The 24,147-nt window shown below is 39.8% G+C and overlaps 1 protein-coding gene and 1 long non-coding RNA gene across 10 annotated transcripts in view; one reads left to right on the top strand and one right to left on the bottom strand.

Annotated features, from left to right (window-relative positions):
* The window catches only part of EPHA6 (EPH receptor A6), a 1,012,702-nt gene that overhangs the window by 493,200 nt on the left and 495,355 nt on the right, over positions 1 to 24,147 (top strand). The window contains exon 6 of one of the 9 annotated variants that reach the window (XM_079767001.1): positions 817 to 5,103. The exons of the other annotated variants lie outside the window; for them this stretch is intronic. Within the exon in view, the coding sequence (XP_079623127.1) occupies positions 817 to 890 (74 nt within the window). The 3' untranslated portion in view covers positions 891 to 5,103. Of the gene's footprint in view, positions 1 to 816; positions 5,104 to 24,147 lie in introns of those variants that run through there. 9 annotated transcript variants of the gene reach the window in all.
* The window catches only part of LOC307097097, a 613,772-nt gene that overhangs the window by 299,971 nt on the left and 289,654 nt on the right, over positions 1 to 24,147 (bottom strand). The gene's annotated exons all lie outside the window — the stretch shown is intronic.

The following is a 24,147-nucleotide window of genomic DNA, read 5'->3' as shown; positions in this document are numbered from 1 at the left end:
CTGGTCACCCCTAACTGCCCTCCCCTGCCGGCCTGGTCCCCCACAACTGCCCTCCCCTGCTGGCCTGGTCCCCCACACTGCCCTCCCCTGCAGGCCTGTTCCCCACCAACTGCCCTCCCCTGCTGACCTGGTCTCCCCCAACTGCCCTCCTCTGTTGGCCTAGACCCCCCAACTGCCCTCCCCTGCAGGCCTGGTCACCCCCAACTGCCCTCCTCTGCCAGCTTGATCACCCCTAACTGCCCTCCTCTGCTGGCCTGGTCACCCTAACTGCCCTCCCTGCTGGCCTGATCGCCCACAACTGCCCTCCCCTGGAGACCTGGTCTCCCTCAACTGCCCTCCTCTGCTGGCCTGGTCTCCCCCAACTGCCCTCCTCTGCTGGCATGGTCACCCCCAACTGCCCTCCTCTGCTGACCTGGTCACCCCTAACTGCCCACAACTGCCCTCCCCTGCTGGCCATCTTGTGGCGGCCATCTTGTGTCCACATGGGGGCAGCCATCTTTGATCACATGGGGGTGGCCATCTTGTGTCTTGGAGTGATGGTCAATTTACAAATTTACTCTTTTATTAGATAGGATTGGTCCTTTTTTCTAAGCTGTTGAATTTGTAATTTTATTTTCTTTCTTTGAAGAACCAGATACTTGCTTAACTGTTTTTCTCTATTGTTTTTCTGTTTTCAATTTAATTGATTTTCTGCTTTATCTTTCCATTTTCTTCTGCTTGCTTTGTGTTTATTTTGCTTCTTTTTAAAATTAATATTTTTTATTTTGCTCTTCTTTTGTAGTTTATTTTTTTTAAATATGTCTTTATTTTTTTCAGAAAGAGGAAAGAAGAGGGAGAGAGGGAGATACATCAATGATGAGAGAGAATCACCGATGGGCCACCTCCTGTAAGCCCCCTACTGGGGATCAAGCCAGATACCCGGCATGTGCCCTGACCAGGAATTCAACTATGCCTTCTCAGTTCTTAGGTTGACACTCAACTACTGAGCCACACCAGCCAGGCTTTTGTAGTTTCTTGACATTGAAACTTAAAAATATTTCTTTTGAAACCTTTACTCACTTGTAACTATTTTCATGCTATAAAATTCCCTCTAATCACTGCTTTAGGAGCATCCCAAATATATTGACATGTTGTGTTTTTGTTTCCATTCAGCTCTGTGTATATTTAATTTTCATTGAGACTTTCTCTTTGACCCATAGATTACTTAGAAGGGTGTTGTTTAATTTCCATGTATTTTTTTGGTTTTTATTTCATTGATTTCTTATTTGATTTCAATATAGTTAGAGAACACACTCTATATGATTTCATTTCTTTTAAATTTATAGGGGTCTATTTTATAGCCCATGGTAATAGTGCGTCTCTTTGAATGATCTATGGAATATATTAGTCAACTTGGATTGCTTTAAAAAAATACCATAGACTGAGTGGCTTAAACAGCAGACGTGTATTTCTCACAGTTCCGGAAGCTAGGAAGTCTAAAATCAAGGTGCCAACAGATTCAGTTATTAGTCAAGGTCCTCTTGCTGTCTAGTAGATTGCTGCCTTCTCACTGTTTCCTCACATGAGAAATAGAGAGAAAGAGAGAAAGAGAGAGAGAGAGAGAGAGAGAGAGAGAGAGAGAGAGAGAGAGAGAGAGAGAGAGACTGTATCCTCCCAAGAGAGAAAGAGAGAGAGAAAGGGGGAGAGAGAGAGAGAGAGAGAGAGAGAGAGAGAGAGAGAGAGATTTTTCTTATAAGGATACTAATCATATCATGAGGACATCAACCTCATGACAGCATCTACACCTAACTATCTCCCCAAACCCTATTCCAAATATCATCACATTGACAGTTAGGCCTTCAATATATGAATTTCAGGGAAACGGTTCAGTCCTCAGCAGAGTGCTTGAATAAAGAGTAATCTGCTGTTGTTGATACAGTTCTATATATCTCTAAGTTTTGTGTTTAATCATTAATATGTATGAAGGAAAATGGCAGAACTATGAAATGTGTCTTACATTTTATCCTCATTGGACTTACATCCTATATTTAATATAGGGCTTATGTATGCCTATATAAATTATTTTATTCTAACAGATGTCAGACAGGCTACTGCATTCTTTCTTTGAGGGAGGTGGCGGTATTTTTTTTCTTCTCTTTATTCTTTCAAAGCACTTACAAAAGCTTTATTTTAATATTTATTATGAAAGAGATCCAGGGATTATAATTCTGTTTTTTCTTGTCTAAGAGAGCTCAGTGTCTCAAATATCTCCTGGTAGTTATCACATGATCTACATGGAAAAATAACTATTTATGGTCAGGGAAATTAATCCACAAGGGATAATCATATTCCTCTTTGTCACATAGTCAAGGGGACATATTTAGGATAATCAGATTCCTCATTGTCACATAGTCAAGAGGCATAAGGATAAAGAGATTCCTCATTGTCACATAGTCAAGAGGACTTATTTAACTCAGGTCCAGGAAATAGGTTGGTGTTTATTTTGCCTGGATTATCTAGGATACGACTAAGTTTAACAGTTACTGTAATAGAACACTATCATAATAGGAAGAATAGAAGCAGTCAAAATAGACATTTAACAAGATTTCTCATTACACAATATTCTTTCCTTCTCTTATGTAATACTTTTAAAATGCCAGGATATCTCAACACTTAAAAAACTTTTGTAAAACACGAAGAGAGACCCATATTATAGATGTTTTAAATTGTAGATTGGTGGATGCTACTGGCCTTGCAGAGGATGAAATAGGCAAATTGTAATGCTCTACTTTTACCTACAGGTGATGTACCTGATCCCTGACTTATTATAAAGCAAATTTGCAATTTATTCGAAGTCACTGCTCTTTTCAAAGGAATATTTTTAAATAGTAAATGTGTCCAAAGATCTACATGCCCTTACATTTTTTTTTAATTAGTCCCAGACACTCATTATTTTTAGGAGTGCTGAACTTTAATTGGCCTGACCCATTTATTAAGTCATTCTGTTTCTCTTCTTAATCATTCTCATTTTTACCTTTCCCCCTATTTCACTAAGCTAAAAGAATAAAAAGAAATTAAGTGAATTCTACTTTTACTATGTCAGAGTTTATCCAGGATATATTTCCATGGAATACAGTCCTGCCACATTATACAATTCTACATCTTTATCTCAGATTGGGTCTAATGCCAGTCAAAACTAAACCTGGGTCATAGGCACAATTTCTAATGACAGTATCTGTGCAATTAACCCTTTGCACTCGCTTACTTTTTTCTCTATTCCTTTATTCTAATGCTAACCGTGTTGAGTCACACTCGACATCCGAGTGCAAAAGGTTAAAGCTTGATGAATGAAGCCATGTGCTATTCTTTTTTTTCTGTCACAAATCTGATATTTGTGATGAACTGCTTAGCACCTATGGTGTTTCTGAAATACTAACCCTAACCTCTCTCTGAATATCTACCAGGATCATATGACTGGATTTTTGTTTAATTTGTATTGTGTGCCTGTACAGCCCTTACCTTAGCACCAGCCTCCTTCGGCTGTGGCCTTGCCCTGAGGACATTATACTTCCATTTCAATTCAAGTGAATCATTCTCTAAATCTCAGAAATTAATAAGCTGCCAGTCCCATTATAGCTGACTCCAAGTATCACCACAACCTAGGAACCCTAGAAGCCTTGCAAACACACAACAAATACCTGAGATTGTTGTCACTTACCCAAGTTGTAACTTTATCATGTTACTTTGGAAATTGTAGTTTAAGATCAGGTGTTCCTGTATTACTCAGTCTCCGAAATCTACTATAGTCAATATTATTTTGGTGCAAGTGACAGAAATGCATAAAAAGGTTAGGTGACACTTACTGGAAAGGCACTGAGACATTTCATATAATCAAAAAACCTCCCACAAGAAACAAGTCTTTTCTGGGTACCAGGAATTGGAACCAGGAACTCTGTTGCCACTAAGATTGTCTCTCAATCTCTGGCTCTCATCTTTCTTCACCAATTCTCTACTACTGCATACAGGCCCTTTCTGAGAAGTCGGAAACATGGTTGTCTATTGATGCTGATGCAAATTTTAATAATCTCAGAGACAGGAGAGGGCTGACCTCTCACTGTCTTCAGTGGATTAACAATCGGTCACTGACCTGACTTGGGTAACATATCCACTCCTAGACCATCCACTTAGTCAAGGGAACAGAATAATGTGATGGGCGGTCCTACCAGAACCACATGGAGGAAGCTAGAGTGTGCTATTATAGGAGGAATGGGAGCAGGACATGCTGGGCAGATACAAACAATGGAAAGCTCTCTAAGGCCCCAGCTTCCTAACTGGAACCCCCTGAAAAGTCCAACACATAGATCATCAAAGATTGTAAGAATAAAAAAAAATTAAGTGAATTATACTTTTACTATGTCAGGGTTTACCCAGAGTTTATCTCTCCTTTACAGTCCTTTTTACCTTATCCTGGAAAGAAAAGTATCTTAGCATCCCCTCTATCATGTAATATTTCACCATGGCAATTGATTGAAATATTTAATAATACAAATTTTGGAGTTGATCTTTTATATCCTGACTTTTGCCACATATTCTCTTGGTTACCTCAGACAAGTTACCTGATATCTCTGTAAAAAAAGTATCCTAACACCTACCTTAGAATAATTGCTAGGATTAAAAGATATAGGAAGGGTCACTGACCAAGTGGCTCAGTTATTTGGAGCATCATCCCATACACCAAAAGATTGTGGATTCAATTTAAGTCAGGGCACATATCTAGGTTGTGGATTTAATCCCCAGTTGGGGTGTAAGCAGGAGGCAACCCAACAATGTTTCTCTCCCTCTCTGTATCTCACTCAGGCTATCATTCTCTCTCGCTCTCCCTTCCTTTCTCCAGATGAGGATTAAAAAAAAAAAAAAAAAAAAAGTCCAGCCAGTGTGGCTCAGATGGTTGAGTGTCATCCCATGCACTAATAGGTCGCTGGTTCAATTCCTGGTCAAGGCACATGCCCGGGTCGTGGGCTCAATCCCTAGTAGGGGGCATGCAGGAGGCAGCCCATCAATGTTTCTCTCTCATCAATGTATCTATCTCTCCTTCTCCCTTCCTCTATCTGAAATCAATTAAATATATATATATATATATATATATATATATATATATATATATATATATATATGTATGTATTTTAAAGATAAAAGAAAGGCCCTGACCAGGTGTCTCAGTTGGTTGGAGCATTGTCCGGTACACCAAAAGGTGGTAGGTTTGACTGGCAGGTTTGATCCCCAGTCAGGGTGTGTATGAGAGGCAACCAATTGATGTTTCTCTCTCACATCAACGTTTCTCTCTCTGTCTCTCTCTCTCCCCCTTCTTATATCTCTAAAAATCAATGCAAACATGTCCTTGGGTGAGGATTTAAAAAGTAAATAAAAGATATAAGAAGGTCTTTTCATAGGGCCTAGGATAAAACCAAACATGTATTGCTCTGGGCCCAGGCCACAAAACAGTAAAAGAAACAACACATAATACAGAGGCAAATAGCAGCTCACAGCTTGCCCTTGGGCATCCCATTGTTCATGAACCTGCCTGACAGAACTAGCTTATGTCCTGAACTGAGCAGCAGGGACCGTGAGGTGGGCAGGTTGCCTTCACTGATGCCATGAAGGGCATGCAGTGATGGCGAACCTATGACACGCATGTCAGCACTGACACGCGTAGCCATTTCTGATGACACGTGGCCGCTGAGGCGGCCACATGCCGAGGATGAAACATTTGCTGCTCCTGAGGATGAAACATTTGCGAAATAATGTTTTTTCCTCAAAGTGACACACTACCCGAGTTATGCTCAGTTTTTTGGCGAAGTTTGACACACCAAGCTCAAAAGGTTGCCCATCACTGGGAGCAATATGGACCTCTAGTATTAGCTCCTATTGAGCTGTTTAAGAACCAAACCTCTTCTATGCCAAGAAAGTCACAGGCTGGCCTGGAGCCCGCTGGCTTGTCTCAGGGCTTAGCGTCTGTGTGAAATAGTGATAGCCTAAATATTTTCTCCAAATTAAATTTTAAAATAGATTAAAATTTTATGAGATGGATATTTATACTCTATTAAGGGCCAGTGCTACCTAAGATAAGACGTATTCTAAGCAGTGTAGCATGGAGTATTTATGTTAAATACTGAGGAGTTTTCCAATGGCAAAATTTGTTCAGGCAGTCCCTGATCAAAGACATTTGTGTATATATAGACAGTCTCTGTGGCTCCTGTACTCTCACACCCACCCACAGTTGGAGCCATCACTGTTACCATCATCGGAGCTCTATCAGTTGGTATGTAATCAGGAAGGAATCCAACTCAGTGACAAGCTGAATGGGTGGGGAGAGGCAGGTTTGGTTTATGTAGAAGTTTGTGAAATCATCAAAGACTCAGATTCTTTCTCTCCAAATGATATCCTCAGCCTGTCAGCTTATGCGCTCAGGATTGTTCTTTCATAAACGCAAGATAACTGTGGGAGCTCCAATCAGCACCTTTTCACACAGCCACGTCCCAAACCTGGAAAGAGAAAGAGAATGTTCCCCTTATGTATTAGTATGTTAGGGCTGCCATAACAAAATGCCACAGATCAGGTGACTTCAACAACAGACATTTATTTTCTCTCAGTTCTGGAGGTTAGAAGTCCATGATCAAAGCACCAGTAAATTCGGTTTCTGGTGAGAGCTCTCTCCCTAGCTTGTAGACAGCCACTGCCTTCTCGAGTGACATTTCCTTTATGCTAGTGTGAAGGGAGAGAGTCTGGTGTCCACTTATAAGGACAATGGTCCTATTGGGTTAAGACCCTGCCCTTATGACCTTATATAACTTTTATGACCTCATTATAGAGCTGTCTACAAATACAGTCATATTGGGATTAGGTTTTCATATTAAAATAGGGGGACACAATTCAGTCCATAACATCTTACTCATGTTTCTTTTTAAACTATGAGGAAAATCTTCCTCAGAATCCCCAAGTTAACTTCAGTTAATCATTCACTGGTAAAGGAAATAAAATTACCAGGACCGTTTACCTGACAAAGGCAGAGTGGGCCCAGCCTCTCTTTAAGTACCTGAACACCCAAGGAGTGAATAAATTCTGACTTTGTTAGCAAGGAAGAGGATAAAAATGCCTGTGTGGACGTAACTAACAGCATTGAGTACAGTGTCTGTTATAAAAGCATTTTGGAACTTTAAGAGGTTTGGTGCATTTAAATTTTAAGGAAAAAAAGGGCCTGAGAGAAGAGAAAACAGCTTGAAAGAGCTGGCTCAGCAGCCGGAGACTCTTGCTATGCTAAGGTGCTGTGCTCTCAGACAAAAAAAAAAAAAAAAAAAAATTAGCATTTTCTCTTTTATTGCCTGATTTTAATAAATTTTAAATTTAATATATATTTAGCATTAATATATATTTCAATTGCCTTGCAATTGACTTGCATTGATAACAGCAATTAAAGATTAATTTTAAGACATATATTCTTTTCTCCAAAGCATCTCCCTATTCCATACCTTCATATATTTGTATCAGTTCAATAAAATTAATTTCTTTATATACATTGTTGAGAAAAAAATTCCCTGTGAGGTAGAGATTCTCTTTTGAGGAGAGGGTGAGAGAGTAGGCAATTGTTAAGAATGGAACATTGTAGGACAAAAAATACAGACATGTGGAGCTAAAATGTTTCAAGAGTTTGGGAAGCTTGAGGGATTGTTACTGATGGGATGAGTAAACCTCGCTTCTTATCTTGTTGATTAATTTCAATCAAGAGACAAAGTGTAGAAAAGCAAGCGAGAATGTGTTAAGCTTAGCAAAAACACACTTAGGACAGTGAAACAAGGAAGGGCACAGAAGAAGCAACAGGAGAGCCCAGGCTGGGCTACTTTGGCTCACCAGGAAGTCAGAGAAAAGGGGGCCTTGGAGACAGGTTCAGGGGGTGAGCCCTGGATGAGCTGCCGCTGCCCATTGCTCCCCTGATTGCAAGTCTCCTGGGGTGCCTTGGAGTTTAGGAGATAAGTGCCTGTGGAGGAAGGGTGGGGGGAGGGAATGGCACCGGTATGCTCCCTAGAGGGAGCTGGGACCTTCATTTTCAAGAGTTTTAAAGTCTGAGCATTTAGGGGAGGTCTCTGGGATGGATCAATAGAATATTCCTCAGCTTTATGCTGATGTACCAAAATGAGATTTATTCTCTGAATGTGTCTGTCCTTGGGTGTGGTTGACAAAGGCACTAATTGGATTTCTGGTTTTCTCCCTGAGCAGGGTGCTTTAAGCTATTTACCCTCTGGCTGGGGAGGAGAAGTGCAAACCACTTACTCTTAAGTGTCCATGGTTTTAGGGAAGATAGGATTTACGAGGTGGCTGCAAACTGCTGGTTAACTATCTGTCTTAGTTTCCCTATTCTGCTTGTCCTGGAATTTCCCTAGTTTGTTACTGTGCTGTAACAGGATGAGCAAGAGGATATTAAAGAGAAATAAATAAAGTAAGAAAAATGGCTGCAAATGTAACTATGGCTCAATTTGCCTATAATGAATTTTAGACAAAAAGCAGAGAAGTCTTTTTTCTTTCTCCTACTTTCTAATCCATATAGCCCTGTGTTTGCAGAATCAGAGTTCAGAGCAAATGTAGTATATGTGATTTTTAAAGTAAATGTAGTTTAAAATGTAATTTAAAAAAAATAAATCTTACATCTGACCCTGAAAGGACCCCCCTGTAAAGCTGATGAATATTCTATTAAGATCTTCCCGTGGGACCACCCTAAAATCTCCACCCTTAAAACCCTTAGGACAGGGGACCCAGAGCACTTTCCCTCCCTGGAACATGCCCACACTTTCCCCTTTTCTTTTCCCTTTTCCTCCCCCCTCCACCTAGTCCACCCCCCCCCCCCACTAGGTGTGTTACCATTACCTTCTACAGTCCCCAGCTTCTAGGTCCCTTCCTTTACCTCTATAACTTGTTTCCTGAGGACATTTCTTCTAGGAATTACTTTTTGTACCTCTGTGATTTTCCAAATAAATGTTCTCATATATTTTGAGTCTTGGCTCTGAATTCTTTCCAAGCCAGAACTCAAATATTGAGGTGGTTGAAACCAGGTATGTTGTAACCCCACCTGTCTAACACCTGCTGCCTTTCTTGCCGCCTACAACGTAACCGCTACCACAGCCAAGATACAGAATAGTCTGCAAACTTAAACAAGTTCTCTCATGCCCCTTTGTAGTCAACCTTCCACCCATAACCCAGTCCTGTCCACCAATGTTTGATTTCTTCTTTTTTCTTAATTCTTTATTGTTTAAAATATTACATACTAATGGCCCGGTGCACAAAATTTGTGCATTCGGGAGGTCCCTCAGCCCGGCCTGCACCCTCTCCCAGTCCAGGAGCCCTCGGGGGATGTCTGACTGATGGCTTAGGCCTGCTCCCTATTGCTGCTGCTGTGGAGGTGGGAGAGGTTCCCACCACCACCACTGCACTCTCCAGCTGTGAGCCCAGCTTCTGGCGCCACCATGGGGCAGCTCCTGCATTGAACGATGGCCCCCTTGTGGTCAGTGTGTGTCATAGCGACCGGTCGTTCCACCATTTGATCGATTTGCATATTACCCTTTTATTATATAGGATAGTATTACATATTTCTCCTTTTTCCCCCTTTGACCTCTCCCCTGCACATGCCCTCATCCCCATACTCTCTGTGTCCACTGGTTATGCTTATATACAAGTCCTTTGGTTGATCTCTTACATCCCCTTCCCCTGCCTTCCCCCTGAAGTTTGACAGTCTGTTCAATGCTTTTCTGTCTCTAGATCTATTTTTGTTCATCAGTTTATGTTGTTCATAATATTCCACAAATGAGTGAGATCATGTGATATTTAAATTTCTCTAACTGGCTTATTTCAGTTAGCATAATGCTCTCCAGTTCCATCCATGCTGTTGCAAATGGTAAGAGTTCTTTCTTTTTTATAGCAGAGTAGTATTCTATTGTGTAGATGTACCACTATTTTTTAATCCACTCATCTGCTGATGGGCACTTAGGCTGTTTCCAAATCTTAGCTACTGTAGATTGTGCTGCTATGAACATAGGGATGCATATGTCCTTTCTGATTGGTATTTCTGATTTCTTGGGATATATGACTAGAAGTGGGATTACTGGGTCAAATGGAAGTTCCATTTTTAATTTTTTTAGGAAACTCCATACTGTTCTCCACAGTGGCTGCACCAGTCCGCATTCCCACCAGCAGTGCACTAGGGTTCCTTTTTCTCCACATCCTCGCCAGCACTTGTCCTTTGTTGATTTGTTGATGATAGCCATTGACAGGTGTGAGATGGTACCTCATTGTTGTTTTGATTTGGATCTCTCCAATGATTAGTGACTTTGAGCATGTTTTCATATGTCTCTTGGCCTTCTGTATGTTCTCATTCAAAAAATGTCTATTTAAGTCCTTTGCCCATTTTTTGATTGGATTGTTTATCTTCATTTTGTTAAGATTTATGAGTTCCCTGTAAATTTTGGAGATTAGGCCCTTATCAGATATAACATTGGCAAATACATTCTCCCATGCAGTGAGCTTTCTTATTGTTTTGTTGATGGTTTCTTTTGCTGTGCAGAAGCTTTTTATTTTGATGCAGTCCCCTTTATTTATTTTCTCCTTAGTTTCTATTGCCCTAGAAGCTGTATCAGTAAAAATGTTGCTATGACATATGTCTGCTATTTTGCTGCTTATGGATTCTTCTAAGATTTTTATAGTTTCCCACCTTACATTTAACTCCTTTATCCATTTTTAGTTTATTTTTGTGTATGGTGTAAGTTGGTGATCTAGTTTCACTTTTTTGCAAGTATCTGACTAATTTTCCCAACACCATTTATTGAAGAGACTGTCTTGACTTTATTGTAGCTCTTGCCTCCTTTGTCAAGTATTAATTGAGTGTAATGCTTAGGTCGATTTCTGGGTACTCTGTTCTGTTCCATTGGCCTATATGTCTGTTCTTGTGCCAGTATCAGGCAGTTTTGAGAACAGTGGCTTTGTAATATAGCTTGATATCTGGTATTGTGATCCCTCCAACTTGGTTCGTCTTTCTCAAGATTGCTGCAGCTATTCGGGGTCTTTTTTTTTAATGCATTTTTGGAGTGTTTATTCTAGGTCTGTGAAATATGCCATTGTTATTTTAATGGGGATTGCATTAAATCTATAGATTGCTTTGGGTAGTATGGATATTTTAATGATGTTGCTTCTACCAATCCATGAACACTGTATATTCTTCCATTTGTTTATGTCTTCCTCTATCTCTTTTTTTTCAATGTCCTGTAGTTTTCTGAATATAGGTCTTTTAGATCCTAAGTTAAGTTTATTCCTAGGTATCTTAATTTTTTTGTTGCAATGGTAAATGACATTGTTTTTTTCAGTTTCTCTTTCTGAGTTCATTATTGGTGTATAAAAAAGCCAGATATTTCTGGGTGTTAACTTTGTATTCTGCTACATTGCCGAATTTGTTTATTAAGTCTAATAGTTTTTTGATGAGTCTTTAGGTTTTCTATGTGTAATATCATGTCATCTGTGAATAATGACAGTTTTACTTCTTTTCCAATTTGGATGCCTTTTATTTCTTCTTCTTGTCTCATCACCATGGCTAGCACGTCCAGTACTATGTTGAACAGGAGTGGTGATAGTGGGCATCCCTGTCTTGTTCCTGTTCTTAGGGGAAATGGTTTTAGTTTTTGCCCATTGAGTATGATGTTGGCTGTAGGTTTGTCATATATAGCTTTTATTATGTTGAGGTATGATCTCTCTATTCCAATTTGCTGAGAGTTTTTATCAAGAACGGGTGTTGGATTTTGTCAAATGCCTTTTCTGCATTTATTGATATGATTATGTGATTTTTGTCTCTCAATTTGTTTATGTGATATATCACATTTATTGATTTGCAGAAATTGTACCATCCTTGCATCCCGGAATAAATCCCACTTGGTCATGGTGTATTATCTTTCTAATGTAATGCTGGGTCCAATTTGCTAGAATTTTGATGAGGATTTTAGCATCCATGTTCATCAGGGATAATGGCCTGTAATTCTCTTTCTTTGTAGTGTCTTTATCTGGTTTTGGTATTAGGGTAATGCTGGCTTCATAGATTGAGCTTGGAAGTATGCCTTCCTCTTCAATTTTCTGGAATAGTCTTAGGAGAATAGGTTTTAGTTCTTCTTTGAAAGTTTGGTAAAACTCTCCTGTGAAGCAGTCTGGCCCGGGGCTTTTGTTTGCTGGAAGTTTTTTGATTACTGCTTCAGTTTTCTCCATAGTTATCAGCCTATTCAGACATTTTTATTCTTCCTGTTTGAGTTTTGAAAGGTCATACTTTTCTAGGATTATGTCAATCTCTTCTAGGTTGACCAGTTTGTTGGAATAGAATTGTTCATAGTTTTTTGTTTACTATCCCTTGTATTTCTGTGGGGTCTCTTGTCATTTCACTTCTTTTATTTCTGATTTTGTTTATTTGTGTCCTCTCTCTTTGCTTCTTGGTGAGCCTGGCTAGAAGTTCATCAATCTTGTTTATCCTTTCAAAGAACCAGCTCTTGGTTTTATTGATCTTTTGTATTTTTTTTTTTTGTCTGTATGTCATTTATTTCCACTCTGATCTTTATTTTTTCCTTCCTCTGCTTACTCTGGGCTTTTCTTGTTGGTCTCTTTCTAATTCTTTAAGTTGTAGAGCTAGATGATTTATTACCCGTCATTCTTGTTTTTTTGAGGTAGGCCTGTAGAGCTATAAACTCCCCTCTCAGGACTGCTTTCACTGTGTCCCATAGATTTTAGATTGTTGTGTTTTTATTATTTGTTTCCCAGATGTTTTTAATTTTTTCTTTGATCTCTTTGTAACCCAATAATTATTCAATAACATGCTAGTTAGTCTTCAACTGTTTGAATGTTTTTGATTGTTTTTATTGTAGTTGATTTCTAATATTATGCCATTGTGGTCTGAGAAGATGCTTGATATGATTTCAATCTTCTTGAATTTGCAGAGACTTTGTCTGTGTCCCAATATGTACTCTATCTTTGAAAATGTCCCATGTGCACTTGAGAAGAATATATATTCTGTAGCTTTGGGGTGAAATGTTCTGAAGATGTCAGTTAAGTCCATCTGATCTAGTGAGTCATTTAGGATTGCTATTTATTTGCTGATTTTTTTTTGTCTAGAGGATTTATCCACTGATGTCAATGGGGTATTAAAGTCCCCTACTGTGATGGTATTGCTGTGGATCTCTCTCTTGATATCTTCCAGAAGTTTTTTTTTAATGTATTTTGGAGTTCCTACTCTGGGTGCAAATATGTTTACCAGGGTGTGGGTTGCTCTGGGTCTCACAGTCCTTGCTTTCTTGTAGCCCAGTGTGAGACGCTCTCTGGGTTGCTGTAGTTCACCCCTCCTCAGTGTGGAGCGGGGGTGAGTTTCCCTGGGTTTCTCAGTGAGGTGTGTGTTGGATTGCTCCAGATGGCCCCAGCAGGACTATCCTGGGACCAGCTGGGGTGGGCACTGGTTACTCGGGGTCACCCCAGCAGGGCTTTCTAGTGGGCTGGGGTGGAGCAGGCTCTGATTGCTCTGGATCACACAGTCCCCACTCTCCTGTGGCTCAGAGTGGGGTTCTCTAAGTTTCTTCAGGTTGTCTCTAGAGCAGGTCCCAGTGTTTGGGGTGGAGCAGGCTCCAGGTGGCTCAGAGTCAGGCTAGCAGCACACTTCTTGGGTCCAGGATGGGGGTGGGGCATGGGGTTCCCCTTGCCTTGCACTCACTGTGGGGTCTTGGTGCCAGATCCAAGACACTGGGTCCCAACAGGCTGGTGAGGAGGCCTGGAGCGGGAGCTCACTCTCCAATGTTTTGATTACTGTCTCTGTGGTGTTACCTTTTCCACAAAGTCATACAAGTGGAGTCATACAGTGTTTAGCCTTTTAACACTGGCTATAATGCCTTCGAAATTCATACATGTTGTTACATGTAATAGTAGTTTGTTCTTATTGTTGAGTAGTATTCCATTGAATGAATTTACTACACGTTGTTTACTTATTCTCCAGTTAGTGGATACTTGGGCTTCCCCTCAATATTGGGTTATTTTTAATATTAGTAGTATGAAAAATATTATCCTATATAATAAAGAGGTAATATGCAAATTGACCATCGCACTCTCTCACAAGATGCTGCCCCCATGTGGTCACAAGATGGCCTGCAGGGGAGGGCAGTTAGGGGTGACCAGGCCGGCAGGGGAGGGTATTTGGGGGCAATCAGGCTGTCATCGGAGCAGTTAGGCGTCAATCAAGCTGGCAGGGGAGTGATTAGGGGGTGATCAGGCTGGAAGGCAGAACCGGTTAGGGGCAATCAGGCAGGCAGGCAGGCAGGCGAGTGGTTGAAAGCCAGCAGTCCCAGATTTGAGAGGGTGCAGGCTGGGCTGAGGGACACCCTCCCCCAGTGCACGATTTTCATGAACCAGGCCTCTAGTTAATAATAAAACACTAAAATACAGTATTTGGGCATAAGTTCTCAATCCACTTGGGTAATACCTGTAAGTGGAATTGCTGGATCATATGGTAAATGTGTATTTCCCTTTATAAAAAAATTTCCAAGTTGTTTTGTAAATAGCTTTATCATTTTTCTTATCAGCAGTGTATGAAGTTCCAGTACCTTTCTGTCATTCTCAACACTCATTATTGTTTGCCTTTTTTAATTTTAAATATTCTAATGTGTTTAATAGTATCTCCTTACGGTTTTAATTTATATTCTCTAATAGTTAATGATGTTATATAAACCTTAAAAAGATTATCATGGGTTCTGAGAGAGAGAGGGGAAAGGAAGTTTGGAAGAGGAAGGGAAAGAGAGGAGAGAAAAAGAGGAAGAGGGAGAAAAAAAAGGAGGAAGGAAAAAGAAAATGATTGGATTTTGCCAGCCAAATGGTATATTTGGAGTAAATGTTTGAAACTAAGCAGAGATATAAATTCTGAATTGTTTACTAGAGGTAAGTCAAGAAGCTAGGGGGAAAAGTAGAAATTGACATGTTTGTTATCAATTGATACTAAGTGTTGTCTTAGATAAGGTAGAATGTACAATCTCCCCTAGGATAAGAACTATGTTTGTTTTGTTTGTTGTTACATCTCTAATGCCTATCCTATACATCCTATATAATAAAGAGGTAATATGCAAATTGTCTATCACTCCAACACACAAAATGGCTGCCCCATGTGGTCAAAGATGGCCACCCCCATGTGGACACAAGATGGCCGCCACCAGATGGACAGCAGGGGAGGGCAGTTGGGGGTGATTAGGCCTGCAGGGGAGGGCAGTTAGGGGTAACCAGGCTGGCAGAGGAGGGCAGATGGAGGCGACCAGGCCTGCAGGGGAGGGCAGTTGGGGGGAACAAGTTCTGCAGGGGAGGGCAGTTGGGTGGGACCACACCGGCAGAGGAGAGCAGTTAGGGGTGACCAGGCCAGCAGGGGAGGGCAGTTAGGGACAATCAGGCCGGCAGGGGAGCAGTTAGGCGTCGATCAAGCTGGCAGGGGAGTGGTTAAGGGGTGATCAGGCTGGCAGGCAGAAGCAGTTAGGGGCAATTAGGCAGGCAGGCAGGCGAGCGATTGGGAGCCAGCAGTCCTGGATTGTGAGAGGGATGTCTGACTGTCCGTTTAGGCCCTATCCCGGATCGGTCCTAAACGGGCAGTCGGACATCCCTCGCGGGGTTCCAGATTGGAGAGGGTGCAGGCTGGGCTGAGGGACACTCTCTCCCCCATGCATGAATTTCATGCATCGGGCCTCTAGTTATAGATTAAACATACAAAAAATTTACTAAATGAATTTAATACATAAATTCATACAATAAATATTTTGAACTTTTATTTTGGGTTCAGGAAGAAACAATGTTTTTTTTTTTTTTTTCATTCACACAATAATTCTGAGAATGGTGAAACAGTATATGAAATTGACTCACAGGTACCTATGAAAATTATTTTGAGGCTGCCTCTACTAAATTTCCATTGCAGAAGCAAATATTTGGAGGGGGTAATGGCCATTGTTAAATAAGTCAAATTTATAGATACTAGAGTAATAATTCTTATGGAAAGTACAATTGTAATCTATTGCCTTTGACAGTGGTGTTGTTATCGGTGCAGGTGGGGCATCCCTTTCTCCACTGAGTGCTGGGGATGGTGCTCTTATGATATTTCAAGAAAATAATATTCTGAGGTTTGCATGGTTGGATGAGTGATTTTTTTTAATTTAAATTTTTTATTGTTTAAAGTATTACATATATCTCCTTTGTCCCCCATTGACCTCTCCCCAGCCTCTGGATGAGTGATTTTCATTTGCCTGGAATTATATCTCTGGGATTCCAAAGTCCCATTTCCCTTAATCCAGGCCTGGAAGAAGTATAGCTGGGCTTCAGCAGAGCTAGAAGCAAAGCCAGTGTCCAGAGTTTCTATTCAATATTGTAGCCAGGACTAGTTCAGCATCAGGCTAATTGAGTCCATTAGTCCATTGTGTGTGGGATCCATTTGGCCATGGGCCATGTGGGGGAATGCAGGGGGCCAAGAGAGCATACCCCCTGCAACAAGAGTCCCAAGAGCACCAAGAACACAAGAGAAGCCAAGAGAGGGAATTCCTTTGTTTAGATACTTCGGTATCCCAAATTTCATACCATTGCATTAGCCACACCCATTCTGGCCAATGACCTCTGACCTCTGTGTGACTGACAGCAAGCACTTTTTGAATCCCCCCAGCTTTACTGGCATGCGTCTATCCACACCCCCCCCCCCCCCCCCATTCCCAGAGTAGTCCCTTCCCCCAGAGATCTTCAGGGAATAGACCGGTGGCTCCCTAGGAGTGTAATGCTTTAGCTTGCTGGTTGAGCTGTCTAAATTCCATTCCTATAATGTTTGGCCTTTCCTTTACTTCTTTCCCATTATTAAAAAAGTAGGTTAGTAGGGGGGTGAGGGCGTGTGCTGGGGGTGGGGGCGGCCAGGGAGAGGTCAATGGGGGGAAAAGGAGACTTATGTAATACTTTAAACAATAAAGAATTTTTTTAAAAGTAGGTTAATTACAGCACTATCATTGTGACAACTTCTTTGCTAAAACTTTACATTCTCTTTTGAAGTGTATCATAGAAATGTACAATTGAAACCAATATGATCCTATTAACCAATGTCACTCCTAAAAATATTTAAATAGATAAATAAAAAAAGAAAATACTCCTCCCATAAAATTCAGTATTTCAGAAATGAATTTCTATGTCAAGTACATTTTTCACATTTCAGAATTGAATTAAAAATTGAATCTTTTTGGGAGCCGTATATCATGACAATATATTTTCAAATAGAGAAGAACCAAATTATGCACTTAGCCAATGGTCTTATCTGATTTTCCTAAAATTTTATAGTAACAATACTGCTGTTTTTTGCTTAAGTCATTGATAAACATTTCAAACTTAATTTTTGAGTAATCGTATTTTTGTATATGAAAAAAATTATTTTATATACATTTTTTCTATGCTAACATTAAAGAGTAACATGACAATGGAGAATAGAATAGTATGTGATTCCTTATAATGAACACAATGCCATAAACCAAATATTGCTTTCAAAATTCTACATTTATCCTTGAAAAATGTAAATCTAATAATAAAGATTTTTCTGCTATTGTATTGCAAATTCAGTTGACTGTGATATGCATATACTCACTCTGGTCTAATCATTTGATTTTAAAAATTATTTTTTCTTGTCTAACTTCAAAGTTCAAGGTCAAGTGAATGTTCATGCATATTAAAACTTGCAGAAATAAATGCCAGATCTATCTAGATTTGATCTTATTTTCTTCAAAGATATTTTTAAAAAGGCTTGATTCCACATGTGAAGTAGAGTGGATTTTTTAAATTATGTACTAACTTTTTCAAGTCACTTGAGAATTGTTATTAAAATTGCATAAAAATTGTGGCAGACAATTGCTTGCCCACCACAATGCATCATTTTTTTTTTCCGTACCATTTTGTTCAGAGAGAAATGTGCCCATTCTCAAGGGAAGGTAGTTTATCATTATCATACTCAAAAAACATTAAGTAACTGTGCATAAGTAGGCTAGGTAGGTACAAAGGTAGTTATATAAATGATATACATACAGGAAAATAAAAGATTGAGATAAAATATTAAATATATTAACATTAGGAAGGTGTTTCACCATGCACTGATGGAAAATATATTCAAGTTTATCATGAGGTGGGTCATGAGTGGGAGAGTCTAGGAGCATTCACAATTTGGATGGGACTCAAATGAGTAATCAGAGTTATTTTTTCATTGATGGATAAGGAAGTGGTATTTATAGAAATGATGGAGGGAACCTGGAAGACCTGTTCAGGTTTAGTTACAGTGGTAGTAAAATTTTACTAAGTGGACAATTATCAGAAATAATTAAAATACCTTAACAAATGAATTAAATATTTCAGTAGCTTTTTCTGGTACTTTCCTAATCCTAGTGCTTTTATACTGCCTATAAAAGGAGTTTATATATCCTAACATTTATTTAGTACTTATTGAATATTGAAACATTTCCCACTAATGCTTCATGTAGTCTTAAAATTGATCTTGGTATAAGTTTTCATGCATTATTAAAATCACCCTTCAATTTATTTTATATCCAACTTCCATTTTACTCTTATAAAAGTGAGGAATATTACCCTTAGAGTTGTCCTTGATCAGGAATTTAATTTTTAAAAGCTTGATAGTTCATTATATGAAATGACAAATCAAAATTCAACCTCACAATAAAGCTTTTTCATCGAAGCTAGTTTCAAGTATGAGTAATGCTGTGACCATCGTAATCACCAGTGTCTGTGTAAGAAAGGTCCGAACCTGTGGAGAATATTATAAGAGTTTATTGAGCCAAGCTGACAACATGCTGGGAAGCAAGACTCCAACTGCTCCAGAAAAATGACAGTTTTGCAGTTCCTTTAACACTTTTGGAATTAAGGATGGCAGATAAGGAACTGCCGCAACCAGCACGGCTAGGGTTCAGGATCTGAAGAAGGGGTCACACACAAATGAAAACACTAGACAAGAAATATGAATTTAGAAGGCATGAGGGGCCAGGTGGAAACCTCTCTCTTGGAGAGGCACATCGACTTCTGGCCGGCCTGCTTTTTATTCACTTTTAGATACATATCTTGTCCTCAGTAAAGCACGGCAAACAGGTAGCAGACAGACTGTCTCAAAGGTCAGTAAAGATTTACTTTGAGGCTATCAGGTCAGGAAATTGCTTCGAGCCATCACTATCTCAACACGGAACAATTGGTGCATAGCTTTGGCCATACCAAAGCTCAAGGTTCATCAGCCTTCTGAGTTCATTGATGCACTCTCATGATAGTATCGGCAATGGATGGCTTCCCGCAAGGAACATTACATGAAGGTGGGAGAATGTAAGCCTGGAAATCTCTATGACTGGATTACAGGATAGTTAACAGAATTATGTGCTCCCTAGAGGGTGGTTACACCTCTCAAGGGTTTGTAAAAGAGGAATAATGACTCCTGGCATTTTAAAAGTGAATTAACCTAGATGAACAAGAACAATACACAGAGCTTGCTTAAGGCAAAAAATAAACCTTTTATAGGCCTGAGGAGTGACACCCCACCATGACCTGCGCAGTTAGAAATTTATGATCCTATCTTCCTGTGAGGTTACTTTCAGTACTGAGCTTGTGGGATTTATCTCAGAGCCCCTTTTTGGTTCACACCAGATATATTTATTTTTCTCTTCAGGTTAGTATACCACCCTTCACAAATGCCATTGTCAACATTTTCAACTGGTATTTATTGAGGCAGAAATGTAGAACACTGTGCAAAATAATAGTGAGTCAAGGTTATATATATTATATAGCTTTCCCAGGCATTTACATTTTTAAACTGCATTTCCTTTGTGGTTTCAGTGTTTTGTTAAAACAAAGGAATGAGTCACAAAGAGAAAGCATAAAAATTGTGGCAGACACAATTGCTTGCCCACCACAATGCATCATTTTTTTTCCTTACCATTTTGTTCAGAGAGAAATGTGCCCATTCTCAAGGGAAGGTGTTATTTTTACCTAAATTAGTGCTTTCAATGAGACTTTTGAAGCGGAAAGTCTTCATTGAACATAGCTTTCTGCAGATAGCATTATATTGGCTATTTTTGGCTTTCACAATTCAAGTTCAGCTTAATGTCCCAGGCATAGTGACAATTAAAAAAACAACAAAAAACCCTCAAAGGTTTTGAATACCCCTTAGAGAGTATACCACTTCTAGCTGAGAAACAGGAATCTAAATTAATCATGGTAATCCTGTCCTCCTTTGTCAGTTTTTGTCTAAGAACAGCCATATGACATAGTTCTCATTGCTGTTATGTCAACGTAATTCTAGGGCTGCTTTTAGGAAATTTTTCACTTCTTGATAAAAAAGACATAAGCATTGAGGAAAGAACTTTACCTTGTCACTTGCACTTTTACAGCTCTGGGTACTATTGAGAGAAGATGGGATAACTGGGATGTTAGCAGCAGTCTTATTACTCTGCAGCAAAAAGGCTGACTAAAAAAGTCTTCACAGTGAGAATGATGAAGCAAAGGATAAAAACCCCTGGGCCTTTGAAGACATCATTGAACTACTGAAACATGTTAGAGAGATATGTAAAGGTTTTTATTGTTTAAGGCGTAATTAGGCAAGTTATAAGTTACTGCAGATTAACAAAATGCAGAACAATGTAAAAGACCCATGCGGTACATTTGTTATATTAATTTTTTTCTAACAAATTTGATGTTTAGATTATTTTACAAACATAAGCATAGCTCAGAAGTATTGCAGCTTTAGTTCTGGTCCACTGCCATAAAGCAATTGTTGCAGTGTTTGAGTCACACAACATTTTTGGTTTCCCAGTGTATATAAAATTATGTTAACACTATACTATAGTCTATTAAGTGTTATGTCTAAAAAAGCAATGTATATGCCTCAATTTAAAATTTTAAATGCTTTATTGTCAAAAAGTGCTAATCATCATCTGAGCCTTCAGTGTGTCGTAATCATTTTGCTAGTGGAGGATCTTGCCTTGATTTTGATGGCTTCTGATTGACAAGGGTAGTAGTTGCTAAAAGTTGGGGTGTCTGTGGCAATTTCTTAAATTAACACAACGATGAAGTTCACCATATCAATTGACTCTTCCTTTTTTACAAATTCTCTGTAGATGCAATGCTGTTTGATAGCATTTACCCACATTAGAACTTCTTTCGAAATTGGTATCAATCCTTTCAAAATGTGCCACTGCTTTATCAACTAAGTTTATGTAATACTAGAGGCCTGATGCATGAAATTTGTGCAAGAGTAAGCCTTCCTTCCCCTGGCTGCCAGCACCGGCTTCCTTCTGGCACCGGGGACCCGGGCTTCCCTCACAGCCCTGGCTTGTCCAGAAGGATGTCCGGTCTAATTAGCATATTATGCTTTTATTATTATAGATTCTAAATTATTTGTTGTCATTTCAACAATCTTCACAGCATCTTCACCAGAAGTAGATTTCATCCCCAAACAACTTTCTTTGCTCATTCATAAGAACCAGTTCCTCATCTGTTAGTTTTATAAAGAGATTCGAACAATTCAATCACATCTTCAGACTCCACTTCTGATTCCAGTTTCTTTGCTATTTTTAGTACACCTGCAGTTACTTCTTCCACTGAAGTCTTGAACCCCTCAAAGTCATTCATGAGGGCTGGAATCAACTTCTTACAAACTCCTGTTAATGTTGATATTCTTACCTTTTCCCATGAATCATGACTGTCCTTAATGGCATCTATAATGATGAATACTTTTCAGAAGGTTTTCTCTTTTTTAAAATTTAATTTAATTTAAATTTTTATCCAGAAGGTTTTAAATTGCCCTTTATTTTTTAAGATTCATCAGAAGAATAACTGCCTATGGCATTGATTGCCTATTGAAATGTGTTTCTTGAATAATAAGACTTGAAAGTCAAAATGACTCGATACAATGGGGGGAGAAAGGTGGAACATCTGTAATACTCTCCACAATAAAGATTTTTAAAAAAGATCTACACTAATAAAAGAGAAATATGCTAATTGACAGTACCTTAGCTACTCCCACAGCCAATCAGAGCAAGTATGCAAATTAACCCAACAAAGATGGCGGTTAATTTGCATATGCTAAGGGAGGGTGGAGTGAAGACTGAAGACAGCATAGAAGGAAGAGGGAGGGAAAGTGGAAAGCGAGGCAGCTGCGGGAGGGAAAGCGCGGGCGGGGCGGGCGGCGGAAAAATGCGGGGCGGCAGCGGAAGGGAAAGCATGGGGCAGCGTGGCAGGAGGGAAAGCGCAGGGTGGGCGGTGGCTGCGGGAGGGAAAGCGTGGGGTGGGGGGTAGAGATGGCGGGAGGGAAGGGAAAGCACAGGGCGGCAGCGGGAGGGAAAGTGCGGGGCAGCAGAGGTGGTGGGAGGGAAAGCGCAGGGGTGCGGCGGCTGCCGGAGGGAAAGCGTGGAGGGTGGGGGGGCGGCGGCGGGAAGAAAAGCGTGGGGTGGGGGGTGGGGGGCAGAGTTGGCAGGGAAAGCGCGGGGCGAGGGGGGCAGGAGAGGTGGCGGTGGCAGGAGGGAAGCCTGCCAGAAGCCCTGTTCTTGCAGGAATCTTCCTGTAACGGGCCTCTAGTATAAGTATAAAAAGATAGACTCGATCCATGGGCTGCAGAATGGATGTTGTGTTAGCAGGCATGAAAACAACATTAATCTCATCTCCATCAGAGCTCTTGGGTGACCAGGTGCATTGTCAATGAGCAGTAATATTTTGAAAGGAATCTTTTTTTCTGAGCAGTTGGTCTCAACAGTCAGCTTAAAATATTCAGTATAGCATGTTGTAAACAGACGTGCTGTCATCAGGATTTGTTGTTCCATTTATAGAACACAGGCAGAGCAGATGTAGCATAATTCTTAAGGTCCCTAGGATTTTGGACATGGTAAATGAGCATTAGTTTTAATTTAAAGTCACCAGCACATTAGCCTCTAACCAGAAACATCAGCCTGTCCTTTGATGCTGTGAAGCCAGGCATTGCATTTACTTCTCTAGCTATGAAAGTCCTAGATGGCATCTTCTTCCACTAGAAGACTATATGTCCCCTGGAGTAGCACTTTTAGTTTCCTTCAAGAACTTTTACTTTTTATTCACAACTTGGATGACTATTTCATGCAAAAGGCCTAGCTTTCAGCTTATCTTGGCTTTCCACATGACTTCTTCATTAAGCCTAATCATTTCTAGCTTTTGATTTAAAGTGAGAGTTGTGCAACTTTTCCTTTCACAACACTTAAAGGTCATTTTAGGATTACTAATTGGCCTAATTTCGATATTGTTGTTTCTCAGGGAATGTTGAGGCCTGAGGAGATTAAGAGAGATGGGGGAACAGCCAGAGAGTGGAGTAATTAGAACAATTAGAACACACACATTTGTTGATTAAGTTCACCATTTTATTTATTTTTTTAATTTATTGATCTTTTACAGAGAGGAAGGGAGAGGGATAGAGAGCTAGAAACATCGATGAGAGAGAAACATCGACCAGCTGCCTCCTGCACACCCCCTACCGGGGATGTGCCCGCAACCAAGGTACATGCCCTTGACCGGAATCGAACCTGGGACCTTTCAGTCCGCAGGCCGATGCTCTATCCACTGAGCCAAACCGGTTTTGGCATAAGTTCACCATTTTATATGGGAGTAGTTTGTGGCACCTGAAAACAAATACAATAGTAACATCAAAGATCACTGACCAAAGATCACCATAACAAATATAATAAGAAAAAATTAAAATATTGTGAGAATTACCAATATGACACAAAGACACAAAGCAAGCAAATGCTATTGGGAAAATAGCACTGATAGATTTGCTCAACACCGGGTTGCCACCATCCCTCAATTTGTAAAAACATAATATTTGCAAAGCTCAATAAAGCACATGTGATAAATAAAATGTGGAATATTTAGTGACCCTAAGAAAGTGTTGGAGAAAGGCCACAATGGAAATAAGTAAATTGAAAGTATTTATTTTGATGTTTTATGAAAATAATATCTTTGTATACCAGTGGTTATACTTTAGAGTTCACGTTAGAGAAGATCTCAACCTACATCTAGTCCAATCCCCATCATTTGCTTAATTTTTTATTATAT

Source organism: Cnephaeus nilssonii (genome assembly GCF_951640355.1).
Source record: "Cnephaeus nilssonii genome assembly, chromosome: 3".
NCBI lineage: Eukaryota > Metazoa > Chordata > Mammalia > Chiroptera > Vespertilionidae > Cnephaeus > Cnephaeus nilssonii.
This window is presented reverse-complemented; position numbering and strand designations above follow the sequence as displayed.